General features: G+C 44.9%; 1 protein-coding gene across 3 annotated transcripts in view; it reads left to right on the forward strand.

The window, feature by feature from the left end:
* Positions 1-26,676, forward strand: part of LOC119961825 (tissue factor pathway inhibitor-like) — a 55,353-nt gene extending 28,677 nt beyond the window's left edge. For 2 of the 3 annotated variants that reach the window (XM_038789204.1, XM_038789203.1), the window contains exons 3-5: positions 5,553-5,756; positions 23,192-23,377; positions 25,024-26,676. In XM_038789204.1, coding sequence (XP_038645132.1) covers positions 5,553-5,756; positions 23,192-23,377; positions 25,024-25,040 — 407 coding nt within the window. In that variant the 3' untranslated portion in view covers positions 25,041-26,676. The remainder of the gene's footprint in view (positions 1-5,552; positions 5,757-23,191; positions 23,378-25,023) is intronic. The other variant, XM_038789205.1, reaches the window with a different exon arrangement.
* Positions 26,677-27,041: the final 365 nt, after the last annotated feature.

Genomic DNA, 27,041 nt, shown 5'->3' on the forward strand with positions numbered 1-27,041 from the left:
CCTTGCCTCACTACACTGACACTATTTGTCAGGGGAAAGAATTTGCTGAATATGCGGAGAATTGATATGTAAAGACTGAAAGCATGCACCACACCTGCTGAAATAAGACCACATGAACATGATTAGTTAATCATTTTTCTCACCCACATATTCATGATTAACCAATTCACATTACATTCTGATTTCAAATAATAATTCTCTTTTATTACCAATGCATACGTCCATAAGAATTTTGGCAATGGTTTAGAGTTGAATGAAAAGACAGGCTTTGACAAGGGCAGCCATTCACTACCTTTCAATGACAAAGGAATGATTCACTGTGGTCAGAAAGTTACAGGGATAAGCATATGCCTGGATCGTTCTTTTAATCCCCTTGGCGCTAGGTATATAACCAGTGTGTGCCCAAACTTCCTCAGGGCCAGTTGCTGGCAGTGGGCACACATCTTCAACCAGCTTGCCCCAATGGGAAATGCCAATTTCGGGCAGCCTACCTTAGCAGTATTGTCTCTTAGGGGCTGGTTTAGCTCACAAGGCTAAATCACTGGCTTTTAAAGCAGACCAAGCAGGCCAGCAGCACGGTTCGATTCCCGTACCAGCCTCCCCGAACAGGCGCCGGAATGTGGCGACTAGGGGCTTTTCACAGTAACTTCATTGAAGCCTACTCGTGACAATAAGCGATTTTCATTTTCTTGAGGCAAACTCCAGGTGGGGGAGTTGGAGAGACTCTGGGATGAGGGGGAGAGTCCAGGGGTGAGGGTGGAGGGGTTGACATCTATTGTGACAGTGGTTCTGTTTCAAAGCCAAGGATTTTGTCAGCATCTTGGTGGATTTAGAAGCCACTGAACCACCCTGAGTGAGAATTGAAGTTTTAAATTTTGTTTCTGCTTGGGTCAGGTAGTTTACTCTTTTTAACAGTTTGTTACAACAATCTTCCAGTTTCACTTCAGGCTTAAATGTGTGGAGGGTGAGAATTCCTTTGGGGAATTAGTGTTTAGATAAGAAAGCCATGATGTGGAGATGCCGGCGTTGGACTGGGGTGAGCACAGTCATTCACCTGAGGAAGGAGCAGTGCTCCGAAAGCTAGTGTTTGAAACAAACCTGTTGGACTTTAACCTGGTGTTGTAAGACTTCTTAACAGATAAGAAAGAACAGTGAATAGACAAGAAAGGCAGTTGCAACGGGGCTTCGTGAATAATGCACACACACATCCTGGTGACTTCATGTATCAGCCCAGGCAGTCCTTCCTGGGCCTGCCAGAGGTATTTGTCTTTAGTGCCTCTGCCTCACAGAACAGACTGCCCTAGAGCTGGGCCACTGCCTGGAGGCCAACCTGTGGAGAATTTGTACCTGGAATTTCCCATGATATGAATGTCACTACTTCTGTGAAACTTCTGCTTCACTGGATCCTTCCAAGCTGCCTCCAGTGATGTATGCTAAATTCGACCAAACTTTCTTACATAGCTAGATTCATTTGGTTTTCATTGTGAAAAGGATGCATCAGTTCAACAGGGCACAGTGTGGTAGGGTTCTTGAGAGGGAGAGAGAGCAGACTATCCTCAATGATAGCCAATAGCCATGTACTGTATAAATCATTGAATGTTGTCCTCACCTCCTGACAAGCATGGTGCTTCTTAGGGACATTGCTGAAGTCATTTGCAGCAACATATCACTTTATCAGATATCAAATGGTGGCAACATGTTGTCCTGCCACTTTAATACCTCCATAGTGGGTTTTCTATTCATTCAATTCTTGTACACCACCATTTCACCTTTGGCAAATATTAATAAACATTTAAAATCTATTTGAATTTTTATGAAGGCTGAGAAGGTATTTATTCCCCTGTGTAGACATTTGATGTAAAATTGGAATGTGTGGTGTCTCTTGTTTTGATGCTATAGGCACAACATGTATAGGGACCACAATGGCACATGTAACTTACGTGCTCACTTGTGAAGCAAGTCAAACTGGTGCCATATTGGTGAGGATGTTAATATCTTTGCAACCATGTGGTTGGCATGATGAAAGCTGGCAGTGTGCAAACTGGAAGATGCGAGTGTGGTGATTTGAGTAGTGCCTGAGGCGAGTGGTACAATTGGCAAGCTGTGTCATTTGAAGATGCATTCACTGACCTTGACTCATATGAGTGTGGTAGTCACCACTGATGTATATATTAGGTGATTTGTGGTAAGGCCCTGCACTACAGGTACGGGGGTAGTTCCCTGCCTGCTGGCTCCACCCAGTAGGCGGAGTATAAATATGCATGCTCCCCGTACAGCAGCCATTTCGCGAGCTGCTGTCGGAGGCCACACATCTTAGTGTATTAAAGCCTTGATTGCATTGAACTCTCGTCTTTGTGTAATTGATCGTGCATCAATGAGGTCATTGGATTTCTTGCGACTCTGCATTCAGGCCCTCGGACCATGACTCCTGGCATTGACCTCCATGGCTATCTTCTCCCAATGACTTTTCACCTTGTGTCCGGAGGGCCTACTTACACATACAGATACACGACATCACTCCTGTTTTCCACCTCCATTTAGGCCATCAGTGCAGTGCCCCAAAATCTTGGAGACACTGCTCTGCCATGTTGTTCCATTTTTCACTGTTTAGCAGATCAGACTAATTCCCTGAAATCAGCTTCTACTCCTGCCAGACTGCACCGACCGCGGCAACCGATCCACAGCAGATGCTATCTCTCTGGCCTTACAATCAACTCTCGAACATCTTGACAACAAGGACACCTACGTCAGACTGCTGTTCATATCCCAACAAGACTAATAACCAAACTCTGCAACCTTGGACTTGACCCCTCCCTGTGCAGCTGGATCCTTGACTTCCTCACCAACAGATAGCAAGCTGTCAGGATAGGCAACAACACCTCCTCCACAATAGTCCTCAAGACCGGGGCCTCGCAAGGATGTGTGCTCAGTTCTCGACTGTACTCCCTGTACACACATGACTGTGTGGCGGGATTCAACTCCAATTCAGTCTATCAGTTTGCAGATGATACGACTGTGGTGGGTCGTATCTCAAACAACGACGAATCAGACTACAGAAAGGAGATAGATCACTTGGTTGCATGGTGTACCGAAAACAACCACTCTCTAAATGCTGGAAAGACCAAGGAACTGATCATCAGATGGCTGTTTTAAAATTGTCCCTCCGTCAAGTACTACCTCAATGTAGATTAGTGAGCACAAGGTTAATGGGTGAATGTGATTTACTGTGAATTAGGACATAGGCAGCGGAGTTTTGGATTACCTCAGGTTCAGGGGAATCAAAGGCATGTCAGGGTTTCAGCAGCAGATAGGCTGAGGCAGAAGCAGATTGTGTAATGTCACGGAGGTAGTTATAGGCTATGTTAGTGATGGGACAGATTTGTGTTTGGAAGCTCATCTCGGAGTCAAATGTGGCACTAAGGTTACAAATAGTCCTGTTAAGCGAGGGAGAAGGATTGGATTTTGTGAGCAATGTTTGCTCATTAATGTTTGAAATGTCTGAATCCCTGCACTGATTCCTTGACAGGTACACACTTTGAACATAGCTTGTCGCTAATTAATTTGGTATAAGGCATTCTATTTAACAACAGCTGTTTGCAAATGTGCAAATTAGATTTGGCTCAGTAGTGAGGATCTGGAATATAATACAGGCTATTGTGGTAGGTACTGACACTCCGAATACTTGCAGAGGGAACTGGACTAGTTCCTGCCGAGAACAGAAATCACAACGTACTAAACAAAGGGTCGTAATAAATCTTTGTAATCCTTGGTTCATGTGACCTCCTCAGCTTGTTTCAGTGACCTGAGGGTGGGGATTGGAAAGGAATTTTCCAAGGCATAATTTTTCCCCTGTTGGCCCCAGGTTTTCCCGTTTTCATTGATCATAATTTTTAAATGGGTTGTGAATAAAACTGCCAGTGCTGGATATCGGAAATTAAAAGCAGAAATGAGGCGCATACACAGCAGGTCTTAAGGCTTCAGTGAAGAGAGACACAGGTTATTGCAGAGAGTACTGTGACTGTCCAAACCAATGCTGCCCTCCCATGGCTGGAACCTGCTAATTGAGTCCCATTCGAAAGCACAATCTTCCTTTGTGATTTTACCATGTTTGAGGTTTCTGTAACTGTGTTACCCGAACAGGAGAGATAGCAGGAACACACAGTAGGGTAGAAATGAACGACTGATTTATTATGGTTTACACCGAACTACGAAAAGTACTACTCCTCTTCCCGAAGGGTCACCTTCCCTGACCTACATCCAGGTCAGGGATTTTATACAGAATAGTTTCCACTTGAGGAAGACCCACCCCCAATTCATTGGGTGTTCATACTCAGCTGTGCGAGGGGAAAATTGATGGAACACATCCTTGGCCCCTCAGGGAGTTATAACAGTAACCCCAGCAAATTGTCGGACATTACTGTAACTTCCTCCGTAACAGCATTGTGGGTGTACTGACACTACATACAGGAGCTGTTTAGCACACAGCTAAATCGCTGGCTTTGAAAGCAGACCAAGCAGGCCAGCAGCGCGGTTCGATTCCCGTACCAGCCTCCCCGAACAGGCGCCGGAATGTGGTGACTAGGGGCTTTTCACAGTAGCTTCATTTGAAGCCTACTCGTGACAATAAGCGATTTTCATTTCATTTCATTTTTCATGGACTGTAACAGTTCAAGAAGGCCAATTAGTGTTGGACAACCAATGCCAGTGATGCTCACAGCCAATGAAAGAAACCCTCTGCCTCTCCATCTCACTTTCCTCCTTTAAGGGCCTTCTTAGATCCTATTTGTTCAAAAAAGCTTAGAGTCCAGCTCTTCTGCTTATCCCTTGTGTCAAGTGTCTCAGATTGTTTTGTCCTGTATGCTGTACGAATGTCATTTGTTGCTGTGGTCTCAAGTGATTTTTTAACACAAAAACATATTTAAAATGTACACAGGCAACCTTTTTTGGAACAAAAATGTTATTTATCTTTTTTGCACTTAAAAAGGACATATTTTGGCCTATTCAATTGAGAAACGTATGCCTATCTGCAATGGATAATGTGAATGTGAGCTTTGATGCATCTGTATTAATATATTTTATATTTGTTTTTGGTATGTGTGTATTGCTTGCTGCTGACATTTATTGCCCATCCCTAACTGCGCTTGAAAAATTGGCAGTTGGCCGCTTTCTTAAACGGCAGCCCTCAATGTGGTGTAGCTACACTCATAGTGCTACAAAGTAATGAGTTCAAGGATTTTAACTCAGTGATAGTGAAAAAGCAACAAAGTATTGCCAAGTCAGGATGGTGGCTGACAGGGAGGGCACTTTAAGGTGGTGGTTTCCCATACACCTGCTACCCATGTAACACCATTGCAGTGTTAATGTAAGACTACATGTGACAATAATAAAGATTATTATTATAAAGCAATTAAGTTGGCGAAAGGTTTAATTTCTATGAAGATACCCAGAATGGGTAGTACCTAGCACTTTACCATCGGTCACGACTTTACAATTGAGTATAAACATAATACTCACTCCAAAATGTTCACATTTTTGTTTTGTGATTTTAACAGTACAAAAATATCCACATTTAACAGATCGAAGGAGCCCGTGTCGTATGGATGCCGATAGTGGACCTTGTCGAGGGCTTTTTACTCGGTATTTCTATAATAAGCTCACAAAACAATGTGAGGACTTTATTTATGGGGGATGCCTTGGAAATCTGAACAACTTCAGAACTGAGAAGGATTGTCAGAATGTCTGCCACAAAACAAAATGTAAGTGAGTTCACTCTGATTCATTTCACCTCCAGCTTTTTGTCTTCACATCTGGTTATTGTTTGAGAAACTTCAGATTAGACAAATAAAAGATAATGGGTGGAATTCTCCGCAAGGCCCGACGCCGTTGTGAAACCCGGAGAGGTTCACGATGGTGTCAGAGGCCGCTCCTCACCCGGGGGGGGGGGGGGGGGGGGGGGAGGCTAAGAGGGCCGTGCTGTAAATCCCGGCCTCGTCGCTGGCGTCAAGGCCCGGCGCGCCTAATGACGTCAGCCGCGCATGCGCGGTTGCTATCTTCCCCTCCGCTGCCCCGCAAGACGTGCCGGCTTGATCTTGCGGGGCGGCGGAGGGGAAAGAGTGCGTCCCTTTGAGACGCCGGCCCGACGATCGGTGGGCACCAATCGCGGGCCAGTCCTCTCCTGAGCACGGTCGTGGTGCTCACTCCCCTCTCCGCCCCCCACAAGCCACAAACCAGCTTTTGGCGCCATGTTCACGCCGGCATGGCCCAGGTGTGGTTGCCGCTGGCGTGAACCGGTCGGGAACGGCAGGCCGCTCGGCCCATCCGGATGTGAGAATCGGGGGTCGCCGTGAAAAACGGCGGCCCGCGATCTCCGAGTGGTGTGTCGCAAAACGCGACACGCCATTTTGGGGGGGGGGGTGGGAGTTGAAAGGTATGAGAGGTCATGTAGCACCTTCTTTCCTTGGTTCTCTCCTCTGTCTAGTGGCCCAATCCCCTGCCCCTGTCCCCATAACCCCACCTCACCTTTGGACAATATTAGCATGGCCAAACCATCTAACCTGCACACCTTTGGACTGTGGGAGAAAACCGGAGTACCCGGAGGAAACTCAGGCAGACACAAGGAGAATGTGCAAACTCTACACAGACACCCGCAGTCACAATCAAATACAGGTCCCTGGTGCTGTGAGGCAACAGTGCTAACCACTGTGCCACCATGCTGCCCATTGAATTAATATTTCCTGTCAATTATCAGTTTAAGGCCTTCAGGTCATATTGCAGATTATCAGAAGCCCCTGGTTTTGTGGAATCATCAGCAGCCAACACCCCTGTTGATAGAGCAAAGGCCACATTGTGAAGCAGCTGAAGATAGCTGAAGGAAGCTTCCCTGAGGAACCAGTGCAATGCTGTCCTGAGCTGCAACATTTGGCCTCTGTCAACTGTCTTCATTTGTGGGAGGCATCATGCCAGCTTCTACTTTTTTTTTAATCCCCGTTAACTTTATTTTTCTTCTGCTTGGTAGCATGTATGGTATGAAGGGCAGGAATGATGTTTATAGTGAGGCTATGATGACATTATAGGGGCTGGTTTAGCACACTGGGCTAAATCGCTGGCTTTTAAAGCAGACCAAGGTAGGCCAGCAGCACGATTCAATTACCGTACCAGCATCCCCGAACAGGCGCCGGAATGTGGCGACTAGGGGCTTTTCACAGTAACTTAATTGAAGGCTACTCGTGCCAATAAGCGATTTTCATTTTCATTTCATCTGGAGCCTGTTGGTTCTGGTGGAATCCAAACTGAGCATTGATGAGTGGGCCACCATGGGTTCCCAGTGGCGTATGTGCAAACAACGGGAAACCCCGTTGACAGTGACAGGCCTAGAAGATCCCGCTGCCAGCCAATGGTGGGCCACCTCTGCCACCATTAAACACGCCGTGGAGGGGGAATAAATTCCCACCCTATATAAAAGCACGGCCTAAGTAGCTTGCTTCACCGAGCTAAGAGATGGTTTTTTGTGAGGAGTAAACATTCCTAGACAAGGCACGCGGCAAGAAGAAAAAAATGGCCTTTGCACAAACTCCTGCCAAACATTTGTATAATAGGAGCAAAAGAAACATGGAAATCTGTCTGAAAGTTATCCTTGGTTTTGATTGAGTGCTGTGCTTGGCAGTGATAGCAGTGGGAGAGGCTGCAAAAGTGGAGCAGTATTTAGTCAGTAAGTTCAAACACAAGAGGGATTGTTTTAACCAAACTCACTTGGCACAGAATGGTTGTGTTTGAGTTCAGTATCACACCAGGCACCGTTCAACCTCCCTTGGTGTAGAATTGGAGTGGTAAACACGACCAAGGTTTGACTGCATAGCAAGCAATAATGCACAATGTGAGCTATGCCCAGTAGGTAGATGATTGATACTCTCATAATTATCCTGCCCTTCAGACATCCTATTAGTTTAACAAGATAGTATACATGTCAGTTCATTATTAACTTAATTAATGTCCAAAGTGCTTGCCACAACATTTCTTGAGCTAACAATATGGAGCTACTGTTTACTCGTCAGTGAGTCATAGTCAGTCATTTCTGCAGATTAGGAATGGAAGTATCTGTGATTAGCTTGTTTATCGTAATAAAAATAATAATAATTTTATAAACACAAGCAGAAAACAGCACCGTTTCTTATGCTTGTAATTTTGATCAATTTGGGCCTCAAAACACTGCCAGAAAGAAGTGCTGCTCTTTTAATGGTAATTAAACTTTCGCTCGGAAGTCACTTGTATTAATGAGTCTGAAAGATGTTTGTGGCTATAACTGATTACATAAACTTCTCCACCATTCGCAAAGTGAATAATTGCTGTTGTCAACATTTCAATGCCTCGTCGAATTTTCAGAATTTCAGCCATTCAGAAGCCACCAAGCCATGTTCTATACTTGTGTCTATTTACCCCCCCGTGTAGACCTGCACTTTCACCAGTTTTGAAATGTTGCACAGCAATGCTGTAACTCCTGTTTAATTGCACTTCAGTTTCCAGCACTCAAATATCCTGCTGAATCTGAACAGCTGCCTGTACCTGGGCAATAGGCACTGACCATTAGCCAGAATTGTGGGCAGCAATTTCCAAAATGGCACTTAAAAAATATTAAATGCTCCAACTATTATGGGCAGATCAAATAGAATACCTTCTTGCCTCAGACATTTACACCTTGTTGCAGTATAAATGCCATCGAGTCAGTTTATTGTTCTTGATAACCATTTGATAATTACATTATTTAAAGACAAAAAAATAAAGAGACTGTCATTGAAAAGGCATTTACACATTCAGCCCCGCCACATTTTACCCCCAGACCCTCTGAGACCCTGAAATCCCTTGCAAACCCTTGTTAACAGTTTGTTGAGTTCCCCTGTTATTTCACCACACCACTCTTTATTGGTTACACCTTGGTTACAACACCCACTGCGTATAGCGACAAATCTTATTGACATCAACACATCTGCTACAAGAGGTGAGGACAGGGTAAACATGTTATCATCCCTGTACCCACTATTTATTTGCCCAGATAGGTGATTCTGACTGAATTAGGAACATAGCAACAGGAGTAGGCCATTCAGCCCCTCTAGCCTGCTGTGCCATTCAATGAGATCATGGCTGATTGGTGACCTAACTCTATATACCTCCCTTGGCTCATATCCCTTCAATATCTTTGCTCAACAAAAATCTAGCTGTCTCAGATTTAAACTTAGCAGCTGATCTAGCTTCAACTGCTGTTTGTGGGAGAGAGTTCCAAACCTCTACCACCCTTTGAGTGAAGACGTTCTTCCTAACATCTCTCCTGAACTGTCTAGCCCTAATCTTTTGACTATGCCCCTTAATTTTAGAATCTCCAACCAGTGGAAATAGTTTATCTTTATCTACCCTTTCTTTCCCTGTTAATATCTTGAATACTTCGATCAGATCAACCCTTAACGTTCTAAATTTTAGTGGAAACATTCAAAATGAATTTTGTTCTTGATACACCAGTCAATTAATTTTGTTTAAATTCTTGCTTGTGGAGCTTTCTAGCATCAAGTGTGCGCTTGAACTACAGAGTTAGAACCAAGTGAACAATGGGAAGGAATGGGTAGATGAAATGCTGCTGCTGATTCAGCATGAACCGTGTTTCACCCAATGATTAAAATTAAAATGCCCCTATTGACTTTATAACCAATTTAGGTAAGCTGTAATTATGAATATAATCAGCTTATAAGTGAATGACGAAAGTGGAAAATAACAGTTCAAAGCAAGATGTTTACTCTACAATTGCTGGCATCATTTGCACCTATTTTCTGGTTGGTAGGAGTACCCTTGGAGATGTAAAATAGCATCCAGGGCGTGTGTATACATCATTCCTGTCTTCTTGCTGTTCCTTCATTTCTTGGTTAGTCTGCACATTTTGTACATCTGAAGCGATGAAGGCAGAATAATAAAGTTATTGTGAAGGAATGGCGTGAAATTAAGAGGTGAATGTTGGCACCATCAGCAATTTGCAAGTGAGAAGAGAGTGGGGTGATGAGAAGTTGGGATGTGAGGTGGTTTCAGCATGAAGATACTATAATCAGTAGCAGCCTCACTACTGACCACAACCTCACAAATGGCCACCACAATAAAGACCCGTGCCGTCTCTTCCACAGCAGTCAGGACATGGAGGTATGCCTGTCAACCTAGAGTTGGTCCTTACTGTAATTGTGACTACGGCAAACTTAGATGGGTTTTAAAGATTGCCGGTGATGTGGTTGTGATTATTTCCTTTGGGAGCTTGTCCCATTGAGGGATTGTTCTTGGGAACCCCCCCCCCACTCCACAGTCCGCCCCTGACCCTTCCACGGCGAGTTCCCGCCGGCTGAGAGCAGGTGTGGACGGCGCTGGCGGGACTCGGGTTTTTCACGACGGCTGCTCGGCCCATCCCGGGCCAAGAATTGGCGGGCCGGCTGCATAGAGCGGCCCCCGACCGGCACCGTACCAACCACTCCAGCACCAATGGCGCCGATTCTCTGCTCTGCAGAGAATTGTTTGCCGGCGTCGTGGCGGTGTGGCTCGTTTCGCGCCGGTCGTGGGGATTCTCCGGCCTTGCCCCGGGCTGATAGAATCCCGCCCTATATATCTGTCTCTAGTCCCAGCCGTATTCTGTTCTATTTAAAATGTCTTTAAGTTGCCCGTGTGAAGTTATGCAGATGTTATGTCCTTGTGCATCAGAGAGCTGGCTAATTCCCAAGCAGTATTTTGAGCAAGCTCTGATGGTAATCTTTGTCCGGAAATTTTCCATTGTTCCACCCCCCCCTACCCATTATGACCCCACTCCTTCCAAAATAAAAATGTGTGCAATTTGTTTACCTACAATGCTGGTTACTCTTCTTGTATCTTCTCACACTTTCCCCTGGACAGTGCAGGGAAATGGTGAAAAGATTTTCAAGCTGATTAATAGTCTGATGGGTCACAATTAACATGCTCCTTCATGTCTGTAATCACCTTCATAACAGCCAGTAGAGTGGTTAGTCCTATAAGGTATGTGGATTTGTAGGCTGTGCTGTTGATTAACAAAAAATAAATGCTTGGAATTCCGACAATATCGAAGGATGCCAATCGGCCCATTGAGTCTGCACCAACCCTCTGAAAGAGTTCCCGACTTAGGCCCACTCGCTCACCCTCTCCCTGTCATCCCACCTAATTTGCACATCTTTTGGACACCAAGAGGAAATTTAGTATGGCCAATTCACCTAACCTGCACATCTTTTGGCTGTGGGAGGAAACCGGAGCACCCAGAGGAAACTCACGCAGACATGGGGAGAAAGTGCAAACTCCACACGGACAGTAAACCAAAGCTGGAATTGAACCTGTGTCCCTGGCGCTGTGAAACAGCAGTGCTAACCACTGTACCACAATGCCGCTTGTATCTATTTGGGATGCCCCAAAGTACTTCATAGCCGAGGAATGACATTGAAAATGCAGTCAGTGTTGGAATGTTGGAAACATGGCAGTCAATCTAGGCACAGCAATCGCCCTCATTCAGCGAAACGATAATCTGTTTTTGTGATGTTGACTGAGAGATAAATATTGGCCAGTACATTGGGTTACCTCTTTGAAATAGGGATCTTATGTTCACTTGAGAGGACAGAGAGGTGTCATTTAACACCTCTTCTGAAGGAAGGCACCTATGACAGTGAGGCAGTTCCTTGGTACGGCACTCGATGTCAACCGAGATTTCTCTATTCAAGCCCCACAGTGGAATGTGAACCCCTCCTTTTGTGACTCAGGTATGAGTGCTACCAAGTGAGCCAGGGCGAACAGGATGCGTTGTATTTTGTTCATACATTAAAGGGGTTATTTTGTGATTTCACTCCCAACAGGAAATCATGCTTGCAGTGAAGGTGGGATGGAGATGGGGCAGCAAATCTATATTTCGATTCTCCTACTCAAGCTCCTTACAAGTACAGCCCACTGACCCCCCTCCCCACCATTGAGACCATGAATACGCCCCTTATATTTGCAGGTGCAGATTGATGACATGCTTGTGGCGCCAGCCTGTTATGTGATTGCAGCTTCCTGTAAACCGGATGTGCACCTTAAAGTACAAAGAACAAAGAAAAGTACAGCACAGAAACAGGCCCTTCGGCCCTCGAAGCCCGTGCCGACCATGCTGCCCATCTAAACTAAAATCTTCTACACTTCCTGGGTCCATATCCCTCTATTCCCAACCTATTCATGTATTTATCAAGACGCCCCTTAAATGTCACTATCATCCCTGCTTCTACCACCTCCTCCGGTAGCGAGTTCCAGACACCCACTACCCGCTGTGTAAAAAACTTGCCTCGTATATGTCCTCTAAATCGTGCTCCTCACACCTTAAACCTATGCCCCCTAGTAATTGACCCCTCTACCCTGGGAAAAAGCCTCTGACTATCCACTCTGTCTGTGCCCCTCATCATTTTGTAGACCTCTATCAGGTCGCCCCTCAACCTTCGTCGTTCCAGTGAGAACAAACCGAGTTTATTCAACCTCTCTTCATAGCTAATGCCCTCCATACCAGGCAACATCCTGGTAAATCTCTTCTACACCCTCTCTAAAGCCTCCACATCCTTCTGGTAGTGTGGCGACCAGAATTAAACACTATACTCCAAGTGTGGCCTAACTAAGGTTCTATACAGCTGCAACATGATTTGCCAATTCTTATACTCAGTGCCCCGGCCAATGAAGGCAAGCATGCCGTATGCCTTCTTGACTACCTTCTCCACCTGTGTTGCCCCTTTCAGTGACCTGTGGACCTGTCCACCTAGATCTCTCTGACTTTCAATACTCAGAGATTCGGATTAGGATTCGGATTCACTGCAATAAATTTACATTATATGGCTTCCTGTGCAATAGGGCCGGGATTCTCCCCTACCCAGTGGGGCGGGGGATCCCGGCGGGACGGAGTGGCGTGAACCACTCCGGCGTCGGGCCTCCCCAAAGGTGCGGAATTCTCCGCACCTTTAGGGGCTAGGCCCTCACCGGAGTGGCTCCCGCCGGCCGGCGCGAACGGCCTTTGGCGCCCCGCCAGCCGGGGCCGAAAGGCCTTCACCGCCGGCGGAAGTCCGCACATGCGCGGTGCGTCAGTGGCTGCTGACGTCATATCGGTGCATGCGCTGGGGAGGGGTCTCTTCTGCCTCCGCCATGGTGAAGGTCATGGCGGGGCGGAAGAAAAAGAGTGCCCCACGGCACAGGCCCGCCCGCCGATCGGTGGGCCCCGATCGTGGGCCTGGCCACCGTGGGGGCACTCCCCAGGGCCAGATCACCCCACGCCTCCCCCCCCCAGGACCCTGGCGCCCGCCCGTGCCGCCAATCCTGCCAGCACCAGACGTGCTTTGATTCCCGCCAGCGGGAAAGGCCTGTCAGCAGCTGGACTTCAGCCCATCGCAGGCCGGAGAATCGCCGCGGGAGGCCTGCCGACCCAGGGGGTCGGAGAATTCCGCCCAGGATTTCTACAATATACCATTGGGTGTTGGTGGATTTTGGGAGGGGATGCAATAGTCAGTCCACTGCAATAGCACGTTATACAGCTGCCAGGCTTCTGTCTATTGCAATGCTTTAAATATTGCTGATAACTTTCACGTGAGCTGGCAAGAGAGCTGAGGACCTCTGGAATCTGATGGATGATATACAATGGAACAAATGCCGATTAGGGTTTAACCAGTTTTGCTTGCAATTGCAACTACCTCAAATGTTTTAAGTTATTAATTGCTGGGGAGGGAAATACTTTGATTATTTTAATCGGAAGGTTCATAATGTTTCTTAGAAATACTTGGAATGTCATGGACCATATTTTTAGACCACAATAATGATTTACATTGTGCAATGAGAAATACGACACTGCACGAGGTAGAACATTCTGGGCTCTGAACCTTGATAATTCTGTACTGCAGTTGATACTGATTTATTAGTTTAGTGAATGGGAGAGATTATAAAGGCAGGATTAAGTTCTGAGGCTGGAAAGTGTTCAATTTTATTCTCGTCGTTTAATGAATTCAACAATTAACGTTAAAGGATATTTCACCACTTTCTTCAACTGCTTCCTGAACGTAGCCTGGCTCACAACATGAATAAAGGTGATTGTGCATTAACTGTTCAGTTGGAAATCATTTCATTGATCCTTGATTTACCCCAGCTTTTATTACTTTTCTTTCCCAATGTACATCTGGAATTTTGAGCCATTTATTTCTATTAGAATTTTATTTTGGGGTAAAATGTTTGATATGAAGGAAATTAATTTTACTGTGAGCTTATGGACCCCAACTTTAGGACAAACTTGTGTCTCAGCACAGAACCCTTCCAGCTGCAGCACCTGCTCGACATTTTTTATGCCGGCTGCCTTTTAGTCGTCCATCTGTCGACCCACCAGCCAAGTAAGCAGGCAGGTTCTTGATGCTGCTGGCCCAATCAGAGGACTGGCAGCTGTAAAGCCTCCGGCATGCCACCACGAGAGGTGGATGCTGTTAAGGCAGATTGGAGACTTCAGGGCACCTTTGGATAAGTAAATTAAAAGTCAAAATTTCAGAGGGGAGGAGCCACGGGTCAGAGGGGAAAATTCCTTTGGGGGTATTGTTGGGTTCACGGGTGCTATCTTTCCTGCCCACAGCCGCCCTTTGGAACATTAAGCCTCAGGCCACATAGCTGCTGGCCCCCCACTTAGCAGGGGACAGCCCTGCTGACAGTAAAATGTATAACGTACTCTATTGAGGGTCTTCAGTTGTGCAAATATGCTGTCTGCCTCCTTGTAGCAGGAAGCTAATTTCCTTCACAGCCGGCTGCTGGGTCATTTATCGCCTTGACCTGGCATTTGAGTTTTAAAAATTTTTTCCAATTAAGGGGCAATTTAACGTGGCTAATCCACCTATACTGCACATCTTTGGGCTGTGGGGGTGACCCATGCAGACATGGGGAAAATGTGCAATCTCCACACGGGCCAGGGCCGGGCCAAATGCTAATCACTGCGCAACCTTGCATTTGAATACATGCTGTGTAAGTTCAGAGAGTAGCTGAAGAATGTGGTAAAATATCCTTTTACTGTTAAATGCATTAAGCGATGAGAATAAAACTGAAGACTTTCCAACATCAGAACTCAATCCTGCCTTAATTTTCTGCCCCATGTACTAAATGAATAAATCAGGATCAAAAGTAGTACAGAGCCCAGAATGTTCTACCTCCTGCAATGTCTTATTTCTCCCTCATGCAATGTCTTATTTCTCATTGCGCAATGAGCTACATACACTTCCTTATTGAAGAATGTCTTGGCCTGCTTCTTTCCCAGGAACGCTGAATTTTTTTCCTCCATCTTCCCTAAATAAGAAGATAATGGCAATTATTACAAAATCTTCTAAAGGAGTTGGAAAGAATACAATTATTACCACAACTTAACAGTCATTCCTGCCCTCAATCCCATTCCTTGTCTGCTTGTAATCTGCCCTCTGTCCCAGTATTTCTAAAAACTATATCACTATTCTCATAATATTGAGGGATGGATATCTGAAAGCCATCTTTAAGACTTGATGGTGCTTTTTCAGAAATCGTCATGGCTTCTGGCAAAGTGGCCCTGCCATTAGCCAGTGGACAATCCTCAAAGCAAAATTATGTAATTTACACTCTTAACGTTCCTCACTTTGCCTCTTCTAGAACTGAACTGTTGAAGATAATTTTGGTAATCAGATGAATATAGTTTGGAACATTAAAGCAGATACAGTGACACTGATTTAAATGTATTACTTTGTAGAGATGTTCTTTGTAGAGATGTTCTGCAGTTAAAATCCCCCCTCTTCCTTTATTGGAAGCTATGACACCCCCATGAATGTGTATTTATAGATGAACTGTAAGTCTGTCTGAATGTGTTCAATGGTTTGGATAATATTGTTTTCAATGCGCAGTTTTAGTCACACAGTTGGTTTAGTGTCAGAGTGTTGGCCCTGGATTTTTCTATGGACACTCCTTTACACTTCTGAGGAGGGGATAGATGGAACATGTGTTTGCATGTTAAAAAGTAGGAGGAGACAGCATTGCTGCTCAAAGATCCTTTGGCCAGAAAACAGGTTTAAATGAGAGACCCAGTGTAACTACCTCCCCTGATTCATCAGCTAGTGTCTGACTCTCTGCTCAGGACCAGGTCAGAACTGTGTTTACAGTGAATATTTGATTCTTTTACCTCATTATACTTCACAAGAGCCAAGTTTGAACTAAAGAGGTGTTCAGTCTGCCTGAAGGGACAAATTCAGGTCACTGACTATGAGCCTCCAGCAGTCTGCTTGGCACACTACAGAGGATGCTGCTCTTGATCCCCGCTGAGATTGAGTGAGTTTGCCGACGAAGGGGCAGAATTTTCCAGACTGTTTGGCCATCTGCATCATTTTTGACACTTGACCCCATTTGCTACAGCAACTGTTCTAGTTCAGTTTTCTGGTCAGTAAAGAACCTACCTCTGGGATCATCGTCCAATTGGAGATGGTGGGGTATTGCAGGACTGACTAAATTGGCATAATTGACTTGTCAGTGAAGGGCAGGAAGCGGGTTAGGCAACTGGCTTGGCCTATGGCAGACGAGGCATGCCTGAGACAACAATATACCCTCTCGTCCTAAAATTGGCCATGAAGGAAAACAACCTTCCAGCATCCACCCTGTCAAGCCCCCTGAGAATCCTACATGTCTCAATAAGGTCACCTCTCATTCTTCTAAACTTCAATGTGTACAGGTCCAACCTACTCAGCCTCTTCTCAAAAGAAAATCCCTCCATTCCCAGGATCAACCCAGTGAACCTTCTCTGGACTGCTTCCAATGCCAGTATATGTTTCCTTAGATAAGGGAATCATAACTATATTCCAGGTATAATCTAAATTGTGACTTGTAGAGTTGTAGTAAGACTTCTCTAGTTTTATACTCCATTCCATTTCAAATAAAAGCCCTACATTTTATTTGCCTTCATTATTACCTGCTGAGCTTCTATGCTAACTTTTTGTGATTTATGTAGTAAGAGGACTCCCAATTCTCTATGTGCAGCAGCTTCTAAAGTCTTTTAAAATAATATTCAGTCTTTTATTCTTCCTACCTCAATGCATAACTTTACATTTCCTACATTATATTCCATCTGCCAAGTTTTTGCTAACTACTTTACCTGTCTGTATCTCTATGTAGACACTTTGGGTGGGATTTACCGACCACCCCGTCTCGTGATTTTTGGCAGGGGAGGCGGCCCACCAGCGGATCTACCGTTCCCGCCATTATCATAGGGATTTCCATTGACAGGGCCCCTCGTCACCAGGCAACCCACCTACTTTCCTGTCATCTGCAAACTTGGCCCCAGTTGTGGCCCCAGCACTGATCACTGTGGCACTCCACTAGTTACAGGTTGCCATCCAGAAAATGCCCCTCACATCCCAACTCTGTCTTCAATGAATTAGGCAATCCTCTATCTCGGTGGTTCCCAACCTGTAGTCCATGGACCACTGCTGGTCCGTGGAAAAAAAAGAGTAATACAATTCTGTTTACCTCGTATGTATCATAATCAATGTTACATTATTATTTGCAGTGTAATTTCCGTCACAAACAACCTTGTGTAATCCATAATGTATTTCTGATTGTGCATTATAAACTACCAGAAATACGTTTTTAATATCCATTGAGACCCAAGTTTGACTCCTGTCAGCCATAGGCTATGTAAAAATAATGTTTGAAACGACTTGCATACATTGCGGCTCGCAAACGCTTTTGATGATGATTTATGGTCCACATAAAGGAAACGTTTGGCCACCACTGCTCCATCCACAATAATATGCTGTCCCAACACCATGGGCTCTTACCTTATTAAGTAGCCTTTTCTGTGGTACCTCACCAAATGCTTTTTTGGAAATCCAAGTATGTTGCATCTATTGGTTTCCTTTTATCTATCCTGCTCATTAGCACCTCAAAGAATTCAAATACAGTTGTCAGGCATGATTTCCTCTTCATGAAACCATGCTGACTCTGCTTGATTATATTTTGTATTTCTAAATGCTCTGCTATTACATCCTTTATTATGGATTCTTAACATTTTCCCAATGACAAATGTTGAGCTAACTGACCTATAGTTATCTGTTTGTTGTCTCCCTCTCTTGAATAAGGGTGTTACAAGTACAGTGGTTAGCACTATTGCTTCAAAGCTCCAGGGTCCCAGGTTCGATTCCCAGCTTGGGTCACTGCCTGTGCGGAGTCTGCACGTTCTCCCCGTGTCTGCGCGGGTTTCCTCCAGGTGCTCCGGTTTCCTCCCACAAGTCCCGAAAGACGTGCTGTTAGGTAATTTCGACATTCTGAACTCTCCCTCTGTGTAACTGAACAGGCGCCAGAATGTGGCGACTAGGGGATTTTCACAGTAACTTCATTGCCGTGTTAATGTAAGCCTATCTGTGACAATAAAGATGATTATTATTATTGCATTGGCAGTTTTCCAATCCTCTGGCACATTTTCAGAATTTAAGGATTCTTGGAAGATTATTACCAATGCATCTCTGCGGCTACTTTCTTTAATATCCTAGGTTGCAGACCATCAGGTCTAGGGGACGTATCGGCTTTGAGTCCCCATTAGTTTCCCTGGTACTTTCTCATGATAGTTATTAAATTTATTTCCTTCCCCCCCCTTTATCCTCTTGAATATTTGGTATGTTTTGAATGTTATTTGTGTCTTCCACCATGAAGAGTGACGCAAAGTAATTATTTAACTCATCTGCAATTTATTGGTTTATCATTATTATTTCCTCATTTCATTCTCTAAAGTGCCTCTGTGCACTTTGGCCTCTCTTCTTTTTTATGTATTTGAAGAAGGTCTTACTGTCTGTTTTTATATTACTTGCTATTTCACCTTCACAGTTTATCTTCCTCTTTATATTTTTTGGTTATCTTTTCCCAATCCCATGCCTCACCGCAAACCACATTATTCTTTCAGTTTAACACTATGCTTAACTTTTTTGGTTAACCATGGTTGATTTATCAGCTTCCTAGAATCCTTCTTCCTCATTGGAATATATCTTTGTTGTGAGTCATGAACTATTTTCCTAAATGTCTGCTTTTGCTGATCTGTCTTTTCTGCTAAAACAGTCCATCCAGCCAACTCTACGCCAATTCCTTTGTAATGAAAATCGCTTATTATCATGAGTAGGCTTCAAATGAAGTTACTGTGAAAAGCCCCTAGTCGCCACATTCCGGCGCCTGTTCAGGGAGGCTGTTATGGGAATTACCCTATTTTCAGTTTAGGATAGTTGTCTCTGACCCACATGTCTCACTCTCAAACTGAATGCTAAATTCCACCATGATCATTTATCTGTGATTGTTTATTAATCCTGCCTCATTACACATTATCAGATCCAAGACGGCCTGACCCCTGGTTGGATCCACAACATATTTGTGTCTTCCACCATGAAGATGGGAGTTCATCTTCATGGTGGGCAGCACGGTAGCATTGTGGATAGCACAATCGCTTCACAGCTCCAGGGTCCCAGGTTCGATTCCGGCTTGGGTCACTGTCTGTGCGGAGTCTGCACATCCTCCCCGTGTGTGCGTGGGTTTCCTCCGGGTGCTCCGGTTTCCTCCCACAGTCCAAAGATGTGCAGGTTAGGTGGATTGGCCATGATAAAATTGCCCTTAGTGGCCAAAATTGCCCTTAGTGTTGGGTGGGGTTACTGAGTTATGGGGATAGGGTGGAGGTGTTGACCTTGGGTAGGAGGTCGGGTGCTCTTTCCAAGAGCCATTGCAGACTCGATGGGCCAAATGGCCTCCTTCTGCACTGTAAATTCTATGAATATTGTTCTAGGAATCTGCCCAGAATATCAGCATATATGATATGTATGACTTCCTTTTCCCTGCTCCTCCCCCACCCACCCCCTGAGACCGCTGATGGCTGCACAATCTCCATCCACTATTTGTACCTGGTGATGGAAGTAAACCCCTGTTCCATGGTGATTTCCCTCCTTATTAACTTGGTTATTAAATCATTGGAAGGTGGTGAATGGTCTCAGCAAATGATAATAAAGCCTCAAAACTCCCCCAGTAGAAGGTGAGGGTTCTGTTAACGGTCCCCGTTCCATTTGGACAGCCAAACATCCCTGCTGAAGGCCTCTTTCCTGGTCATGGCCTTCAATGGGAGCTCATCTTTTGACTTTTGGGCTGTTTCTTTCCCTTTAAGATCACTTGTCACCTGTCCTGAAGAAACTCTATGAAGTGGTTACCTCCCACTTCAGAACATAGGAACAGGTGTAGGCCACTCAACTCGTCGACCCTTTCTCACCAATTAGATCAACTGTAGCTCACCTTCATTGACCTTTCCTTTCTCCATGTCTCTTGTTCGTGAGAATATTGCTGGGATCTTGCCAGGCATCTATTTGGAGCATTAATTTGTACATTAGCACCTTGTCTGGAATGTCGTGCACTATTGTTCAAAAAGTGGAGATAGGCCTGTATAAACTGGCAGAATGTGAAACCCTAACTACTCACCAGGCCGCTGAGAGCTCCAGTCACTCACTACCAGGATAAAACAGTGGCTCATGCCATGCCCATTTTGTACTCGCATGCTTTGTGTGCAGAGATCATGAGAGAAACTTTCACTGAGTGAGATTTTGGCTTAGCAAAAGGGAGTTTCACTTTTATGGGATTTAAGACTGAAAGAATTGGATCTGGGCAGGAATTGGTCTGTATTGGTTATTCCAAACATGTCAAAATCTTTTAATGTTTTATCAACAAGAGTGAGAAAGTTAAAGTTTGTGACGAGTCAACAAGGGCAAAACCGGCTTAGATGATGAGGAAGCGAACAAGGGCTATTAAAGAGAATGGAAAATATTCCAATACTGTAAGTTGTTTGGGACAGAGGGTAGTTAGGGTAACTACATAGAAAGAAAGGACGTGGAAAGGACAATAAGGTGAACCGTTACTTCTTGACAGTTGTGGGCAGGAATTAAGATCTTGGGAGCCTCACCTAACTGAGGTTGGGACAGTTAGCGTTCTGCCTTGGGCTGCTCATCACCCACACTTCTCGCTCGAGTTAAAATTAAAATCTTGTCCTATTTCATTATATAAAACGCTGGAACATATTCGCTGAAATTTTCCGGCTGTTCCCGCCAGCAGGATCTACTGTCGCACTGCCGTCGACTGCTGCAGCTGATTCCCCGGTGGTGGAGGGTGAAAACAACAGGAAGACCCATTGACAGCGACGGACCCCGAAGATGTCGCCGCCAGTCAATTGTAGCTGCCTCCACAAAACTAGTCGCGGGGGTGCGGAGAAGACCACACTCATTGGGCGTGATTCTCCGCTGCCCACGACGGGTCGGAGAATAGCGGGAGGGCCTTCCCGACAATTTTCACGGCCTCCCGCTATTCTCCCCCCGCTCCGGCCGCCCCCCGACACGAATCGCGATTCCCCGCAGGCCGATGGGCCGAATACCGTGGAGTTTACGGCCGTTTTCACGGCCGCGATCACACCTGCTTTCAGCGTTCGTGAAAACGGCCACAAAGTGCCCGTCCCGGACAACCATGGCACCAATTGGCACGGCCGCACCATGGCCGTGCCAAGGGTGGCATGGGCTTGCGATCGGTGGGCACTGATCGCGGGCAGCGGGTCCGATACCCGCGCACTATTTGTTCTTCCGCTGCCCCGCAGGATCAGTCCACGGGGCGGCTGAGGGGCATGACGGCCCGCGCATGCGCGGGTTTGACGCGTCTGCGTGATGACGTCATCATGCGCGTCAGCCGCCGTGACTCTTGGCGGGCGGAGTTAGCGACGTTCGCTAACTCCGCGTCGCCGTGTTTCCCCGGGCCCCGATACTAGCCCTGCCCGGGGGGGAGAATCAGGTCCCAGGATGGAGCTCCGAGGCTGGCGTGAAACACGGCCAGTTTCACGCCAGCCTTCACGGCACGCCAGATTTGCAGAGAATCGCGCCCATTGTTTCGGACAAATTCTTTATACATTTGAAAGTCATAAAATGATTGAGGAATGATTCATGTGGTAAAAAAGGAGTGATTTTACTGAGGATAAAAGAAATGATGGGAGGACACAGGATTGCGCCCTGAAGCTGTGTGATCTGACTGGAGACTGTGGGCACGATCATCCGGCCACGCTGCGCTGGAAAAGCACCTCACCATGGCACAGCGTGGCCGCTGAAAGCTGGGAGACCCCACTCCCGGGATCTACCCAGCTTGTAATGCCTCGGAAGATTCAACGCAATCTCGTGAGATGTTGTAAGAGGCATCCCGCCCACAATGGGTGGGATTGTTCTTTGGCAAATCTGCATATTAGAGCGAGGCAGTAAGCCTTACTCTAATCTGCAGATTACCCAAGGTACCTGAGGCTCTAGGATTCAATCTCTTCATTTCAGGGACCGAGGGTGAGTGCTATTTGGTACTGGTCCTCACAAATGGGGACCAGCTGGAATGGCACTCATGGAGATATCAAAGGGGGTTGTAGGCCCCTAGCTGCAGGGTAGTGCCCTGGCACTGCTGCTGCCACCTGGGTACTCTGACAGTGCCAGCCTGGCATCTTGGCGCTTCCAGCCTGCTACCCGGGCTGTACCAGCCAGGGGCTGCCAAGTTTCCCAGGTGGCACTGGGAAATGCCAAGCTGGCATTTTTTTGTGCGCGTGTGATTGGGCTGGGGTTGCCCGGCATAGGTGTTGGGTGGTGTGGAGAGCGTGGGCGGGGGAGGGGGGGGGGGGGTGTACCCTCCCATGTTGCTTTCGGGCTGGGGGGTGATCAGGGATTTTTTTTGTGTGTCTCTGAGATCGGGACGCCATTTAAAAATGACATTCTTGCTACAATAGGGTGCTCTGGCGAGCAGAGCTCCTTGTTGAAAAAAACAGAGCTGTGTGAGGCCTACGTTTCGGCCCCTTGTTCAAAGCGAGTCGCGTTCAATAGCCATGCATTTCCCGGCACTGCGAGAGCCAGGAATCAAGTGGCTAACTGGGCTCACTCGGTAACTTTCTTTACTTTTGGGAAGATCGGGCCCTTTGGCTTTAAAAAATGTTGGATTCCTGATTTAATTTGTGCAACCTAATGGGAGTAGGGTAGGTAATCACTGCAGCTTGGAGGATATTGCCTTGGCCACAATTGATCCTGGAATTGAAAATAATTTTGGTGTTACTTTCTGGACATTAAATAGGCCAGGGTTAATTGTTCTGTTATCTTTGTCTCCGCAGTATTGCGTTCAGCTCTCCCAACCCTCTGTAAGGCCCCTGCAGACAGGGGCAACTGCACTGAATCCATAACCAAATACTTCTACAACAATTCCATTGACAACTGCGAGACCTTTAACTACAGTGGATGTGGAGGAAATATGAACAAGTTTAACACCAAGCAGCTATGTCGCCGGACCTGCAGAAGAGGTATATATATTGAAACAAAAACTCCTCTGTTCTTGTGTAAGACCGGAATACAATAGCTGCTGGAAATCTGAAATAGAAACAGAAAATGTTGGGGTACTCAGAGAGTCACAGACCTGAAACGTTAACTCAGTGTTTATTGCCACATGCTGTCTGGCCTACTGAATATTTACAGCATTTTCTGGTTTTGACCTGTATTCTTGTGTAACTTAATACTGTAAAAGGAGCTGGGTGCAATAAAGTTAAATATCACAGAAGTGAATATAGTGAGCAACTCAAATTTTAAAAGTAATAATAATAATGCTGTACAAATGCATTCCTTTATGGACCAAGTGTATATAGAATGGGGATGCAATTAAGTATCTTTTACACTATATTCAGCATATGCTGAACATATTCATAAATGCAGCATTATATTAAAAATATTTTTAACCTGGAAACTTACAAACAAAACATCTGATGTTCATTTTAAGATGGATGTTGGAAAAATGTTACTATGGTGTATGATTTCTGTTGAAGAAGCCCCAAACTATCTTAAACATGGTCAGACCAGGTTAAACTAATACCGTAAACTCGATAACAATCCAAACTTGTCTTCAGCTGTTTGAATAGTTTACCGAGTTTGCCCACACTGTCTAAACTATATCTTACTCAAATATTTTCCATAAAGTTGCTGCAAACTAACTATTTAATGGTGACTCATTGTTGTTGGATTATTTTATTTTACTTGATTTGTGGTTGGACAAAGAACCAAAAAGCAACAGCTCCCTCTAGTGATCAGAAATGAAAAGTTTATTCGAGTGGCTGGGAGCCAGTGGCTGTTACTCTGGGGCCGCAGGTAATTTTGAATGTTGAGCCCAAAGTGCCAGAAGGCGGAGTCTATCAGCACAAAGTAATTTACTTACCTGAACAGGTGAAAAATTCTGTCTGCAAACTGCTAGGTTTGTTTTAAAAGGAATGTCAAAAGCGACAAGTGTTGTGATGATTCTGATCAAGGGAAGATCCTGATGTGGTCACAATATTAAAGCCAGAGGAAATATTTTAGCACAGGGGTCTCCCTCCTCCTTTTCAGAGCAGCTTGCAGTCATGTGGCCCACTGTTCGCAGAGAGTTTTACATCATGGGAATGATACAAGGGTAGGGACTCTATTTGAGAGGCTTCCAACTCAGCAATAAAATTTGTGTCAAACAATTAAAGAGCAAAATAATTTAGCCAGTGTATTATTTTCTTTCATAAAAAAGGGTGTTGAATTTTTAAAAATGTTTCTGAAGTATTCATTGCCCTTTAATCTCCATTCCAAACTGAAGGGCTATTTTGGAATAGGCCACAAAGATGTGTTTGAAGTGTGGGTCTTTGGCGCATTCCTAAATACAAATTAATCATGGTGAGTGATTTGTGCATCTTTCTTGTTCACTGGTTTGATAAATTGTGCACTGATTTAATCAGAATTTCTGAATGTCACAGAAATGAAATATCCTGCATGAAGCTTAGGAAAGCCTTGTATTCCACCCTTCCCAGTTGACTGGACATGTTCTTGTGCACATGCTGTATGTTTCTCAGTGTAACAACAATTGCTTCACCCAGGAAGAAAACAACACAAATGAATTTAATGTTCCAGAGCAATTACATTTCTTTATTTTAACTTTCAGGAGCCAGAAGGCAATAGCCCTGAAGGTTGCCTGAAAGGACATGCAACGTTCAAGCAAACTCTGAAAAGAACTGGATTGTCACAGGATTCCTTGCAACCTCCTGGGAATTAAATTACGCTTAACCTGAAGATGCCACACTCTGCCCTTTTAAATTCCGCTGTTTAGACTGTTTTCTTGTTTGCAAAAACAATGTTAGTCAACCCAATAGCATGTTGCAAGTCGTCAGCTATCAATATCTGCAAACTTGCATCCATCGTAGGTGACATATGCCGTCGGCATTGTCAGAAATATGCAGTTCCTATTGGACTTGGGGCAGCCTTCAAGGTGGCACATGTGCCTTTAAGTAGTTGGTTGTGAGAAATTGTTAGGAAGCTTGCACTATAGACTGTGTAAAGCCAATGAAGGCATTGAAAAATAATAACCAATTTTGTATTCACCTGATATAGACTATCAACTTCTTTAAAACAAAAAAATCAGAATTGTCTTCATTGCCAGAGAGCAGGTGATGTTTTTACAGTGAAGTTATACATTGCAAATTCCACCATCACACTGATCGGCCGGCAAATTAGCAAAAAAGATCTGCCAAACCTTTCTTAATAAACATCATAGCCTTACAATTCTGATGGTTGGGACTTAATAATTTAACCATATAGCCGATCACATTCATTTTAACGTGCTGGATAATTGGAAGCACTCTGTCCCGATCCATTTTTATAGTTAGTTGCAAAAGGAGCGCTCATTTATTCTTTTCTTCCTAGTCCAGGTCCTTTATCTTTTTAAACAATGGGATAAAATACTGGAGGCCCTTTTGGTTCAATCATTTCACACTGGAACATATTTTTAACGTTAAAAGATTCTATTCTTAATATGTTAGTATTAAAGGTAAATGGTTGAGAGTACCATTATATCAAAGTACCATAGAAGAACCATAGAATTCCAGCAGTACAGAAGGAGGCCATTCGGCCCATTGAGTCTGCACTGACCCTATGAAAGAGCACCCTACCTCGGTCTACTCCACCGCCTTATCCCTGTAACCCCATAAACCCACCTAACATTGAGGGGCAATATAACATGGCCAATCCACCTATTCTGCAATTCTTTCGACTGTGTGTGGAAACCGAAGCACCCAGAGGAAACCTACACAGACACAGGGAGAAAGTGCAAACTCCACACAATCACCCAAGACCGTAATTGAACCTTGGTCTCTGGCACTGTGAGGCAGCAATGCTAATCACTGTGCCATGGTGCCGCCATTAGTAGTTTTCAGTTAGGTCAGGATTCTGAGGTTATTGGTTTGTCTGAATAATTCATAATGCTTTTCATTTATGATTTCTGTCTTTTGAAAAGCAAAATTACAATATTATTAGCGGTAATGGTTCACAGATCAAGTTTCTGCCCGATTAATATATTCATCATTTAATGCAGTATAGGAATGCAAAGCATTACAATGGACATGAAGTTTTGAAAGAAAATACACAGTTTGTATTCCAGTCTGAAGTAAATCATTATTTTTAACACCCTTGTGAATCCCGTCAGGAATATGTGTTAATATTTGCAAAAAATATTGTAGTTGTTCCTTAATTACAACATTAATATGGCAATTAAGAAAAGATGCCCTGCTTTTGTGATATAAAATAAATCATAATCTATGAATGTGTTTTAGCTTTATTTAATACTCCAGATATTTTATCATTGATAAGGCAACAAGTATTCCCTCTGCCCTTTCCCTGAAGGCATTAACCTCTGCTGTTCCTTGGTCCACAGGCATGATCATTCCACAGTGCCTTGTAGAATTGACCATGCTTCATGTGTGAGTCTCGCTGGTGGACTCTGCTGACCTTCCAACTAAAGGAGACCAGAATTAGGCTTTTTAAGTTAGTATGGGGTCTGGATCAGACATGGGAAGGCTGCAATCTATTACCACTGGCCTCCATGCCAGTTCATGCCTACGATCCTGACCCCAGGTCATTTTCAATGAGGGCTGCCTAGGATTGGATCAGCTAAATGCGACACTTCCT

The sequence above is a fragment of the Scyliorhinus canicula genome, chromosome 2 (genome assembly GCF_902713615.1).
Source record: "Scyliorhinus canicula chromosome 2, sScyCan1.1, whole genome shotgun sequence".
NCBI lineage: Eukaryota > Metazoa > Chordata > Chondrichthyes > Carcharhiniformes > Scyliorhinidae > Scyliorhinus > Scyliorhinus canicula.